This window comes from Mercurialis annua, linkage group LG5 (assembly GCF_937616625.2).
Source record: "Mercurialis annua linkage group LG5, ddMerAnnu1.2, whole genome shotgun sequence".
Taxonomy (NCBI): domain Eukaryota; kingdom Viridiplantae; phylum Streptophyta; class Magnoliopsida; order Malpighiales; family Euphorbiaceae; genus Mercurialis; species Mercurialis annua.
In genome coordinates, this window is record NC_065574.1 from 43,878,996 (window position 1) to 43,892,442 (window position 13,447).

Here is a 13,447-nt window from a genome sequence, read left to right on the forward strand (position 1 = left end):
TTCTCCTTAGAAGTTTACGAAATTGGTCTAGCTTGCGATTCCGAGGGGAAAATATCAATTTCCGGTATTCGATGGGGCAGAGATGACAATTAAAAATAAAATCTGAAAATAAGCAAAAATAAAAAATAATCAATTTATTAAAGTATTTGTGATTCTTTTTATCTCATCAAGAATTCTGTTTTACTTTGTTTTTTTTTTTTTTGAATGAGGAGATAAGCCAAAGCCAAATAAACTAAGAAGATCTACACATACGAGGGAGCGAGACCCTTATAATGTCATCTAACATGAAACTTAAGACGTCTTTCGGAGCTTGATCAAACACGACAAGGCCAATGTCATGCGAGAAACCATGATTGGCCATCAAATCTGCACAGTGGTTTCCTTCACGATAAGAATGACAAATGCAAACAGCCAATCTCTCTTTAAAAAATCCCGAATAGCATTGAGCTGCATGGTATTAGTAGGGGTGTGCGTCGGTCGGTTCGGTTTATATTTTAAAGAAACCGTCGGTTTTTAAGTACTTATATTTTGAAACCAAATTACAATCTTTTTATAGTAAAACCGAAAAAAATGACTACCGCAATTTTTCGGTCGGTTCGGTTCGGGTTCGGTTTTGTCATTCGGTTTGGGCCTTCTATTGGGCCAAGGCCAGGGCCTTTAAATTTAACAAAAATAAAACCAATTTTACTATTAAGACTACAAAAAATGAACTGATCTATTACTATTTGGATACAATAAATAATACATACATCCCTTTCCAAAATTGCAAAAAATTTACAAAATTACAATTCAACAATTAACATATTACAGAACCACAAATTTACAGTTCAGCAATTATCATATTACAGCAATAAATGTTCATATATGCAAAAAATATGAACTTCAAAGTTCAGATAGCACCGGATCCCACCAAAATGCAATCCGTAAGCTGATTGTAATTCATCAAGCAGCTCAGCTGTGTGCAGGAGCAGGAGAAGCAGGTAATTAAACAGACTATGAACCATAAAAATTAAAAAATTAAACACTAAGCCTACTAAATACTAGTTAATAGTTAAAAGATTAATAAAAAACAGGGGCTCAGAAATATGCTTATCGTTTCATTTGTAATGCGAACTAAGACATGGTGGCTCAAAAATGTGCCGTTTCATCATATCAATAAAGAAGGCATTACAAAATCTGAGAATGGTGGAAGCTTCATCATTGCCCAAAACTAAAAGTTTGAAAATATTACTTAAAAAATTTGAAAGTAAAACTTAAAAGTTGAAACCAGAAATTTCAAAACAGGTCAATAACTTTGAAACAAGACATTTCAAATGAGGTCTCTAAAAGTCTAAATCAGTCATGAATCAGAAAGCAAGTTAAAACTGTAAATTGAAACAAGGAATTTCATTACAGAGCAGTCAACACCAAAAATGAAAGTTTGAAACCAGGAATTTCAAAAAAGATCAAACTCAGAATAAAACACTTAAGTTTAATCAATATCATAGACATTATAGAAAAACTAAAATAAACTATTTTGAAAGAGTTAAAAGAGTTAGAAAATCATACTTTTAGTTTTGCTTCCCACCACCAATTTAGGAAAAGTTCAGATTCAGAAGGGACTAGCAATGAGTCAATGACTGATGCTTTTCAAAAGGGTCACAGCAACAGGATCCATCAAATGGATATAAGCTTCACAGCTTTTCAGAGCATCAAAGAATCATAGCTTCTGATTTCAAAAGAGGCAAGGGACATTGGAACAGATCAGTTCCTTCAGTTTGGCTTCCACCATATTAAAGCTCCAAACTACACATGATGAACATGTGTTCCAAAAGCAAAAAGATTGATCATAGCATACTTTGGTTCAGAAAGCAGGAGGGCCAACATTTGGCAACTCTGGAAAGCCAAAAGAAAAAGAAAAGGAAGTTCAGAATTAAACAGATAATGATTAATGGCAAACATGAAATAAAAATAGATTGAAGTGCATAACCTTGCTCAAATATCTCAAGCTCTTCGATTGACTCTTCTATAACCAGAGGGGTTTTACTTGCTTGTCTAAGCCAGTCCTCGGTACAGATGAGTGCCTCCACCAATTTAGGAGTCAGGGAACTCCTGAAGCAATCAAGAACTCTCCCACCAGCACTGAATGCAGACTCAGACGCCACGGTGGAAATGGGAACAGCAAGTATATCGCGGGCAAGTCGAGAGAGAACTGGAAAGCGTGATGAGTTATGCTTCCACCAATTTAGAACCTCAAGATCATCATCATCCTCAATCAAATCCTCACTTAGATAAACATCTAACTCACTCCTTTGAGCACTTGAGGTTCCCATTTCCCTCCTGTGCTGCTTGAATCGTGCCTTCATTACTGAAGGATGTTTATTCTTTCTTGCACCAGGGACAGAGGCCAAGTTCAAGCCCTTTTCAGGTTGTGACAAGGGAGTCTCAGAGCTTAACTCAGTGACAGAAATATTGCTCCCACCAGATTCATACAAAGTTTTGTATTCATTAAACAACAAGTTAAGCTCATCAACAACAGACTTGTACAACACAGCACCATTGACATTCCCAAACATAATACAGAGAGAGTATTCCATGCCCTCTAACTTAGCTGAAGGATCAAACACATAGGCAAAAAAAATTAACTTGTTCATTTTATCAGGATCACCCCAATATTTGTCAAACTTCAGTTTCATTTTCCCACCCAAATTGTTCACATCAAAATCCTCACTTAACATCATATCAGACAATACAACATTTAAATCACAGATTTCTTGAAAATGCATGTCTGAAGTAACATACAAAGAACCAGATATTCGCAAGGTGACATAATAAAAGTGTGAAAGACAGTCTGCAAACTTCCTAACCACCTCCCAAGTTAGGGAATCAGGAACACTCCCACCCAAATCACTCTTAAAAGAAGATTCATCCTCGTCATATTTTTCAAATGCTTTCTCATATAAACAGGCAGTTGAAAGCATTAAAAATGTTGAATTCCAGCGAGTAGGTACATCAAGACATAATCCCTTTTTAGTTTCTACTCCTACAAACTCAGCAGCTTCCTTAAATTTTTTAAGTCTAGCAGGACTATTCCTTATGTACCTCACACAATCTCTAACCTTTTTAACAGACTCATTAACATCTTTTAAACCATCACTAACAACTAAATTCAAAATATGAGCAATACAACGCATATGCAAATATTTTCCTTTAGTTACAGCAGTTCCCCAAGACAACATCTTTTTCTTAAACACAGAAACAACAACATCATTACTACTGGCATTGTCCATGGTAATAGAAAAAACATTCTTTACACCCCATTCAACAACACAATTTTCCAAACATTTAGCAATATATTCACCCCTATGACCACTAACAGGCATAAAAGCAATTATACGCTTATGCAATTTCCAAGCATCATCAATCCAGTGACAAGTGACACACATGTAGTTTATTCTTTGAATGCTAGTCCAAGTGTCAGTTGTAATACTAACCCTTTGACTATGATCTTTTGAGGAAGTTTTAAGTTTTATCTTCTCATCAGCATAAAGTTTAAACACATCTCTAGTTACAGTCCATCTTGAAGGTATTTTAAACCTAGGACATGTTGTACTCATCAACTTTCTGAACCCTATGCCTTCTACAAACCTAAGGGGCAACTCATCAACAATGATCATGTAAGCTAAGGCCTCCCTAATAGCATCTTGACAAAATTTCCAAGCCCCTATGTTTACTTTATCACCAACATCATCAAGAGCATTACAATTAACAGTTTGCAAAGTTAATAAGGTCTGCCTGGTTTGTTTACTCTGAGGGTTTTTCAAACAAGCAAGCATATGTGCCCTTAGGGTTGAGGTCCCATTAATTTTACTATGACACTGGTACACTTTGGCACAATACAAACATTTAGCAGAAACTACCCTACCATCATCATCAAAAATATTTTCAAAATGGTCCCAAACAGCTGACCTTCTAACAATGGGCTTCCTTTTTTTTGTATTAGGCTCAACTACATTCTCTTGTTGAGCCTGTGTTGAACCCTCAATATTACCCACAGCAGCAGCACCATCAACAGGAGCAATAGGACTGGGAGCTATATTGCTCTCAGTCCCAATTCGCTCAACTATTGGAATCTGCAAAAGGAACATCAAGCCACAACAAGTTAGTATCCATTTCAGAAACACAGAAACAATGAACCAAAAAAAAAATCACAAAGACAGTCTGATCAATCAAGTTACCTGTGAATTGGTTTCCATCTGCCAACAAAGGGACTTAGGCTTCCACTTTTATAAAAACCAGAGAATCACAGATAAAACCAGAGAATCACAGATACACAAGCAGATCACAGGCTTCCACCAAAAATGGTAAACATGTACAGAGAAAAATGAAATTGTCAAATACTGACTAATAGATCATCACAGAAAATCAACATAATCAAAAGAGAAAACGAATTTTAAAAGATACTACCTTTGATCAATGGCACAAATCAACAGATTCAGGCTTCCACCCCTTCAATGTCTCCACATATGTCAAAAGAGAAACATAAACAGAATTGTCAAAGACCATGAAATCAACCACCAAACTCAAAAAAATAACAACACTAATTAAGAACAGAGACAAAGTAGGTAGTACCTTAGGTCACAAATACCTCAGAAACTGAAGCTTTGCTCCAACAAATCTATCATATCAAGTTCAAAACATGCGTATAATCAAATAAGAACATAAATAAGTGAATAATACAGAAGAACCATAGATTTGTAACTCAAATCGTATATAATAAGTTATAGATCTGGAAAATTGGAAAACCTCACCATTTGTGAACAATCAGTTCCTTTTCTTCCTGAATCATCATTAACAAATCGTTAATAAGATTCTCAAACTCATAGATGACAGAGGCAGAGCAACGAAGAGTCCAAGAGCCACAAATAAAGATTATAAAATGGCTTAAACAGACATAATTAAGTGGTGGAAGATGAGAATCAATCGAGAAGCCATTGATTTAGAGCAGTTATCACTAAACAAAAGAGAGATGAGAGTAATTTTAGGATTTGGTTGGGTGCTGTGTGAGTAATTTAGGGTTCAGTTCATCAGAGAGGATGAGAGAGGCGAGAGAATTAGAGGGAGTGAAAGTGAGAATGTGAGAAGAGAGTGATTTTAGGGTTAGGGTTTTTTTAGAGGGAGTTTATATATGAGGGCAAAACTCACCGTTTTGCTAGGAGAAAACACACGCGTGCCCAAGGTCTGGAACCTTCTGCACGCGTGCCAGGGCGTGGGATAAAACGACATCGTTTTATCTCTTCGGTTTTTCGGTTACTTCGGTCGGTTCCAGACCCTAACCGAACCGAATGTCGTTTAACCGAAATTCTTCCCCTCCCCATCCAAACCGTACCGTTTCACCGAAATTACCGAACCAAAGAGTCTGATTCGGTCTGGTTCGGTTCGGTTTTTTCGGTTGATACGGTTTTTGCACAGCCCTAGGTATTAGCGTTCACTCTTCTATCATCTTGGTTAAGAGCATCGACAACTAATTTACTATCCATCTCAAGAATGATCTTCCTATAGTCATGAGCCCATGCAATCTCCAAACCATCAATTGCTCCTCATAACTCAGCTTGGAGTACCGAGCAACACCTAATGCGTCTGCTATACCAAAGATCCAATCCCCATCATTGTACCTCGCCAGCCCTCCAGACGAAGCTTTATTGGACGGAGAATGTACTGCTCCATCAAAGTTGATCTTCAGCCAACTTGGAGGAGGACGACACCAACTGATCAAATGTTCTTTCTTCAGAGGAAGACCTGGTCTGGAAAGGTCCACGTATTTCTGGGCAAAAATGGTGTAATCAGCCATCTGACGGATCAAATGGACAATTTCAGCGGAGCTATGGAACTCATCATTGAATACAACATCATTTCAATTCTTCCAAAGGCTTCAGCAGGTCAGACCGAACAAACGCTCCAATGCTCCTTACCATTGCTTTGAGCTTCCTGCAAATTACCACGAAACTAATCAGAAAAAGGGGCATTAATCCAGATATGGAGAGAATTGGGATTAATTAAGTTACGCCAGACTTCCGTAGCAATGACACAATGCCTAAGAACGTGGTCTCTATCCTTTCGATTATCGCCGCAAATTTTGCAGGAAGTATTATCGGTCATATGTCTCCTCCATCTTTCATGGTTAGTCATGAGCTTATTTTTAGATGTAATCCAGAGGAAAGCACAGACCCGTTGCGCTCCGGACCAATTCCAAATGTATTTCCAGACGGTGTTTTCCTCCTCCCAGTTATCATCACTGAGAAGACTATAGGCAGATTTGACACTGAACTGACCAGAGCTCGTCAAACCCCAGTACCGATCATCGGCATCTTCAGTGTGCACAGGAGGTTTCACCGCTGCCATCTGAAGCAATACCGAAGAAGGAAACAGATTCTCCAAATAACCCCAGTCCCACGAGTTGTTAACAATAATATCTCTAACAGTTTTACTACGACCATCATTGCTAAGGGGAGAAAAGGCAAGCAAATCCAAAGGACCGAGGTCACCAAGCCAATTATCTCTCCAAAAGCGAATATTAGACCCATTACCAAGCGATCAATGAGTACCCAAAAGAACATCATCCCAAAGATAGGAAATATTCTTCCAAAACAGAGAACTAGTTCTCGTGGCCTTTCAGTTATTGCCATGGCGAGGCCACCCATATTTATTCCTAAGCACTTGAATCCATAAGTTCTCCGGTTTCGTAAGAATCACAAAACCCAATTTCATAAAGAAAGCGTTGTTTTACTTTTTTTTTTAAATATATATAGAGACAACCATTATATTTGAGATCACTAAACCATACATCTTAAGCCTCACTTGATTCATTTTATAGTACTCTCCGGGAACCTACTTCTCGGGAAGTATACTTCTTGAGAATTAACTTTCGGGAAGTTCAAATATAAATGGCTTGTTTCGTTTTTTATTTTTCAAAAAATATATAATCAATTCTATTATATTATATTAAATTTAATTAAAGGACGTAAATATCCTTTTATATTATTGTACTATTAAAAAATAAATATTTTTTCGTCTTTCTATATAAGATTAATAAAACATAACAGTATATAAATTTTTATCTAATAAATCAAGCACAGTTTTAAATGTTGTCTACATGTTAAAATTAAAAATTTAATTTTTAAATAGTTTGATTAAATAAAAATATTAAAATTTCCAGTATGATATTAATAAAATTATTCTTTTATTATAACTGATAATGATAAATAAAATAGATATATCTTATGAATAAAATAAAAATTAGTTTCAAATGAAATTAAAAAATTGGATAAAGATAAATTAGGGAAAATGTTTAAAAATACTAAGAAAATGCAACTTACCTAGATTTTGTTAGGGAAGTCCCTTCCCTAGTCAGATGGAAGTTAAACACCCAATTTTTCGGAAAATAAAAAACATAATTTGAATCAAGTAAATTGTCATTGCCATTTCTCGAAAATTTGTATTTTCCTAGTCTACCCCCAACCAAGTGGGGCCTTAATCTTCGGTAGTGATTTTGTTCTGCAATTTAGAGATAACATTAATCTCTACTAACACTCTTGCATACTCCAATGCCACTTTTTTTATTGTGCACTTATCAATGATCAACTGCCATTTTTTTTATATTTGTTATCTTTTTTAATTTAAATTATTAGACAAAAATGTTGGGTTTTATAGGTTCATAACGCAGCGGAATTTCAAAAATTTATCTAAAAACCCAAACCAAGATCCATGTAATTCAAATTAACAGAATAATTACTTACTTGTATGTCGAATTCAACAGCAATGTAGGAAGGAAGGAGGTGGTTCACTTTGGTGATACCTGGCCTCGGATCAGAAACGCCTAAAAGAACGCGTTCTCTACGAGTATCCACACGAACAGACCTTAGCCAAAACTAGTGCTTGTGTGCTAGCACTATTGCTTCACAAGCAATTTCGAATTTTATTGATTTAGTGAATAATGAATTTCGTGATTCTCAAACCAATTGCTTAAATGAGTATTTATAGTGATAAATAACACTAGGGTTTGAGACAAATTCGAATTTCAATCTCATTGCAATTCTACAAGTTTATGTTTATCAAAAACTCCTTTTTGATAATTATCCATATATATATTAATTACTATATTTATTATCTTCCAAAAATAATAAATTAAGGAAAACACTTATCCTTAAATTTCGAATTAATATATATATTTATTAATATATATATATATTACGAATTATATATATATATATATATATATATATATATATATATATATATATATATATATATATATATATATATATATAATTAATCACTTAATCACATTGGGCTTGTACAACCTATAACTGTTTTCGGCCTGTTCTTAGTGTGCGACCCTGTAGGTTCATATAACGTTGGCAGTAGGCTCGAAATCCCTATTTCAGCCCACAAGTCATAAGTGGCCTCTAGCAAGACATTATGACTACCCAAGTTATATGAATATCGATAATCCGATTTAACCATTTACAATAATATTTTAATCCCTTTGTCTCTCGATATCCAGATTGAATATAAGGCATAGTTATGTCATCCTTATAACATTCAATCATTAGTTTCTTGACTCTAAGTAGACTGAAAATGATAACTTCTTATCAATTAGCATGGCCATGCATTTTCTTCAGTCTATCTTCTTCAAGGGGCCCATAGATATCTTACTCAAATAAATGAGGGACAAATTCCTTCTCAGTCACTCACATTTCTCACATAGTTACTTTCATATCCAATGACAATCTATTCCATTATCCTGTTAAAGATAATGTAAGACTGTATCAAAATATGAAATAGCTATGTAGAAATCCATGATGATTTCAAGGTCAAAGGATTATACTAATAGAACTGTAATGAGAATTACTTATGACAGTGATCTATGTAGTATTCTCACAGTGGGTCATCCAGTGCCTTATTTCTCAAATAGCACCTATGATTTGACTTAATATCTCATATACATGATTAGTAAAACATAATCATCAGTCAACATCATACTAGTCTCAATGTTCTATTAAGACTAGGGATAGATGGTATATAATTCTTTTATTAAACCTAAGGGTTCTACTATCAAGTCACATACTCGATGACCTTAGAAAGAATTAACCATTCAAGTATTTTAATCATTAATATAAAATGATAAAAACTGCCAATCAATAAATAATAAAATGATAAAGTCAAAACATGGTCAAACATGATTGACCTAGTGCATATCACTAACAAAAAAATTATGCAATTTTCTCTCTCCTAACTTCTCTCGGCAAACTATAAGCTTTTTTGCTATCCTACACCATTTCCATGGCGAAGAAGCAAGAAAAGAGAGTCAAAATTCAAACTCCTAAGATTGTTCAAGGAAATGATAATCTAAAGGTTATTGAAGAAGTTCAGAATATAGATAAGGCAAGAATAGAAACTGTTATAGACCCTATGGTTATAGAAATGAGATTGCAGAAGTTAAGGGAAGTGATGTAGAAGAAAATGCAGTTGAAGACAACAGTGAAGAAAAATCAAGTACTAAAGAAGTGAGGAAATGGGTCAATCTTGTTAAAACAATTCGGCAGTAATCAACTCAGACCAGTCAGACTTTTACTATTTGTTAAAAACCACTAGGTTTAGATATATGCTTAAAAGTACCTGCTACTTGTTTTGGATGCCTAGTGCAGATCGAGTCATATGCGAGTCTATCTGTTTACACACTTGCAAATTTGTTTACATTTTCATTACTATATCTTGTGGACTACTAATTGAATGTTGCGATGAGATAAATGAATATGTCTGGTAAATAAAGCCACTTACCAATAAGCCAAGCACACGTCTCGGAAAGGTTCACGAACTTGGTCTTTTAGTCTGATGCACGATAATTTTACCCATAAGCGAGTATGATTATCTAGTCGGTATAAAAGGCATTCTCTAATTGAATTAGGTGGCGACTTCATTTTCAAATTAAGAAGTTAGCCATAAGTCTGGGCGAGCGGCCCCCGAACCCCGCTCCGCTCACAATCGTGTATTTTTAAAATAAAAATATTGGCAAGAATTCAAAACTTTTCAAAATATTAAAGAAAAATATTTATAAAGACACCGAAAAATACATAGGAAAGACACTTAAACCTACATAAATAAATACAAAAAAACACCTAAAAACACATCAAAAAAACTCAAAAAAACAACACTTAAAACATAACTAAAAACACTTATAAAGGCTAACAAAAATCAATAGTTCACTAGTTAACAATGCACATGGAATGTGTTGACCATCTGTTAACCGAGCCACGCTATTGACAACCATTAACCGTTGTCGTCCAAAAATCCTTTTGGCTACTTTCCGGCCAAATTTTAGTGACCGGTCATTAGATTTTGTCGGTAATATTTCAGTGTTTTTTAGGTGTGTCTTTTATATTTAGTATTTTTATAATTAAAAAGTAAAATAAAATAAAAGGTGCTAACTTTTTAAATATGAATTTTAAATATCCTTGTAGTATTGCTATAAATAAAATTATAAACATAATAAATCGCGTATTTCCCTCTTATTAAAAGTTTTTAAGACCACAAATTCGGATTAGCCCACTTAAATTCCAATTTGAAAATAATAATACTCTGAAAAATTTAGCTTGGTTTTTTAATTTTAGCAGATCGATTGGCCATTGTTCTGTGCTTCAAGCAGAGTTATGAGGAGCTTATGATGGCTTTTAAAGATTGCTTGAAATAGAGGCTTCAGAGATATTATTTTCGAAATGGACAACATGATTGCAATGGAAGCAATTCAGAGGAAAGATATTATGATAAATGCCAACACAAACTTATTGAATGCTATCAGACGCCTTTTGAAACGAGATTGGCGTGCCAGCTTTCGGCATATCAACAGAGAAGAAAATCTTTGTGTAGATAGAATGGCGAACCATGGCCTTTCTCAGACCTTAGGGCTCAATGTCTACGACAATATGCTTGCTGGCATTTCTAACTTTGTATCCAATAATATTGTGGGAGTTTCGATGCCCCGTATGTGTAGATCTCTCTAGATTTTTTGGCTTTATCCTTTCTTCTTTGTAAAAAAAAAAAATTAACTTGGTTTAATTTTTTACTTCCGTTATTCAATGCCAACTATAATGCAGCTTTCCATAAAAAAAAAACTATCATGCAGCTAATTATCTTACTTAATTTTTAAAATAAATTGAAAATGTTCTATTCATTTTAAAAACGATATAAATAAATAATTAGAATAAAAATATAAAACTTTTATATTATAAAATTGTAATAATGAAAATATAAAATCATTAATAATTAAAATTTATTGTCGACAATAAATATATAAGCATTACAACTTTCTAAAATTATACTATTAGTTATGATTAATGATGGATACCGAATCATATCTTAACTATAATAGAACCGAGTCGCAGGAGATCCATTCTCAGACGATATCAGACTCCCGCCAAGAGGACCAGAACACATAAAACAGACGGCCGAATCTATAGGATCCGCCGCGATATCATCCAACAAGATAAAGACCGAATCCCTGAGGACTCGGACAAAGCGCGTCGACCTTGGGATTCAGATAGATTATCAGATCTACTACATAATTTTGAAGTATCTCTCCTCTTTGGATATAAACTCCATTTGAGGAAGATAAGCTCTAATTTAGGATGATGAGACTATTTAGAAAGACGTTCGTAAATAGGACTCATGTCTGAATAAGGTAGATTACTCCTAATCAGGGTCAAACCCTACAAAGTAGGATTCACTTTCCTACTACGATTCTACTAGGTATGCAATCATCTACTATATAAGGAGCATGAGGTATGCCTAAACACACAACTACATTAATATGTTCAAAACGCTGCTCAAAGATCTAAACTGATTTTAGCATCAGAGAGTTAATCGGACAACCATCGTCCGGTTAGCTTCTACCCTGTTTTGCAGGTCTCATTCACCGGATCAGAAAGCAGACTCCATCAATTGGCGCCGTCTATGGGAAAAGCTTAACTAACTTCAAAATCGAAGGAGTTTTTCTGAACTAAAAACAAATACTATTGAAGAAGATGACTTCTGAAGGAATGAACCTGAAAGACAAATCAAGAAACATGCTGCAATATAGAAAAAGAAAAACACCAGAATCCTTGATTCCGTCGCCGGTGACTTTCAACGGAGAGGATTTCAAAAGAATTACAAAAGAGCACAACGAGGCTCTAGTGGTATCCATGATCATCGCGCATTGGAACGTGGAAAGGATCTTGATCGATGAAGGGAGTGATATTAACCTAGTAACAAGAAAGGCTTACGAAAGCCTGGGAAGGGATCTCGCAGAATTGAAAAGGAATGCTACTCTCGTGACAAGATTTGGTGGATCAAACCCATGGGAACAATTGTACTTGATGTCAAACTAGGAAGAACGAGGAAAAGTGAAGAATTACCTACACGGTTTAGTGTTGTAGAAATGGACATGCCGTACAATGCAATATTGGGGAGACCATTCCTCCACGATTCGGCAGCTATAACAAGCGTGAAAGCACTAACAATGAAGATACCGACAAAGCAAGGAATCATTATAGTGCAAGGAAACTGAACCACGGCGAAAGAATGCTACGATCAGGCGATAAAGGAATCTCTAAAAACACTGCCCATTGAAGAAATCCTCAATCATGACACTGAAGAAAAAGAAACAACCCCGGAAGGCGAGACGAAGAAGCTGGAGCTTAATGCGGAGAAAAAAGTAAACCTGAGAGCGGGCATGAACCACAAGATCGAAAAAGAAATTACAGCAATGCTAAAAAGGAATATTGGAACGTTCGCCGTCAAAGTCTCGGAGATCGTCGGAATAGACCCGCACGTCATCACCCATGACCTAAACGTGGCAGAAACGGCAAACCCAGTCAAACAGAAGAAGAGAAAATTCTCTGAAGAAAAATAAAGAATAATAGCGGAAGAAGTGGAAAAACTCGAGAAAGCTGGATTCATCAGAGAGGTGCACTACCCCGAATGGGTAGCCAACGTGGTAACCGTGAAGAAAGCTAATGGAAAAAACAGGATGTGCATAGACTACACCGACTTAAACAAAGCATGCCCCAAGGATAGCTACCCGTTACCCGATATCGACCAGCTCGTGGACTCTACTGCCGGACATGCAATGTATAGCTTAGCAGATGATGCGCAAGGCTATCACCAAATACAGATGAAAGAACAAGATCAGGAGAAAACGTCATTCATCACCGAAGGATGAACCTACTGCTACAAGGCGATGCCCTTCGAGTTGAAAAATGCTGGAGCAACATACCAGATGCTTATGAGTTTTATGTTTAAAGACGAAATCAGAAAACGAGTCCAAGTATACGTGGACGACTTAATCATCAAGAGCGAGAACGAGGAAAGCCATCAAAAGATCTGGAGGAAACATTGAAAATCCTAAACAAATTTGGGATGAAGCTGAACC

The 13,447-nt window shown here is 35.5% G+C and overlaps 3 protein-coding genes across 4 annotated transcripts; all 3 read right to left on the bottom strand.

The window, feature by feature from the left end:
- Nucleotides 1-733: 733 nt before the first annotated feature.
- LOC126680368 (zinc finger BED domain-containing protein RICESLEEPER 2-like) lies at nt 734-3,230 on the bottom strand. Of its 2 annotated transcripts, XR_007641123.2 has the most exons (3): nt 1,970-3,230; nt 1,549-1,875; nt 734-955 (listed from the first exon to the last, which is right to left on the bottom strand). XR_007641123.2 is itself a non-coding variant. In XM_056105696.1 (2 exons), the coding sequence occupies exons 1-2, from the start codon at nt 3,216-3,218 to the stop codon at nt 1,844-1,846; spliced, it is 1,281 nt and encodes a 426-aa protein (XP_055961671.1). In that variant the 5' UTR covers nt 3,219-3,230; the 3' UTR covers nt 1,191-1,843. The 2 variants fall into 2 exon arrangements, 1 of the variants encoding a protein (XP_055961671.1); XM_056105696.1 differs by lacking the exon at nt 734-955 and having other exon boundaries at nt 1,191-1,875.
- Nucleotides 3,231-3,342: 112 nt separating this feature from the next.
- On the bottom strand, nt 3,343-4,556 carry LOC130015546 (uncharacterized). The gene is made up of 3 exons (XM_056105895.1): nt 4,218-4,556; nt 3,474-4,112; nt 3,343-3,351 (listed from the first exon to the last, which is right to left on the bottom strand). Exons 1-3 carry the CDS (start codon nt 4,233-4,235, stop codon nt 3,343-3,345), a joined length of 666 nt encoding a protein of 221 aa, XP_055961870.1. The 5' UTR covers nt 4,236-4,556.
- An 897-nt stretch (nt 4,557-5,453) lies between these two features.
- On the bottom strand, nt 5,454-5,830 carry LOC126681907 (uncharacterized). Its single transcript, XM_050377462.1, has 2 exons — nt 5,601-5,830; nt 5,454-5,535 (listed from the first exon to the last, which is right to left on the bottom strand). The coding sequence occupies exons 1-2, from the start codon at nt 5,828-5,830 to the stop codon at nt 5,454-5,456; spliced, it is 312 nt and encodes a 103-aa protein (XP_050233419.1).
- Between the last annotated feature and the right edge of the window lie 7,617 nt (nt 5,831-13,447).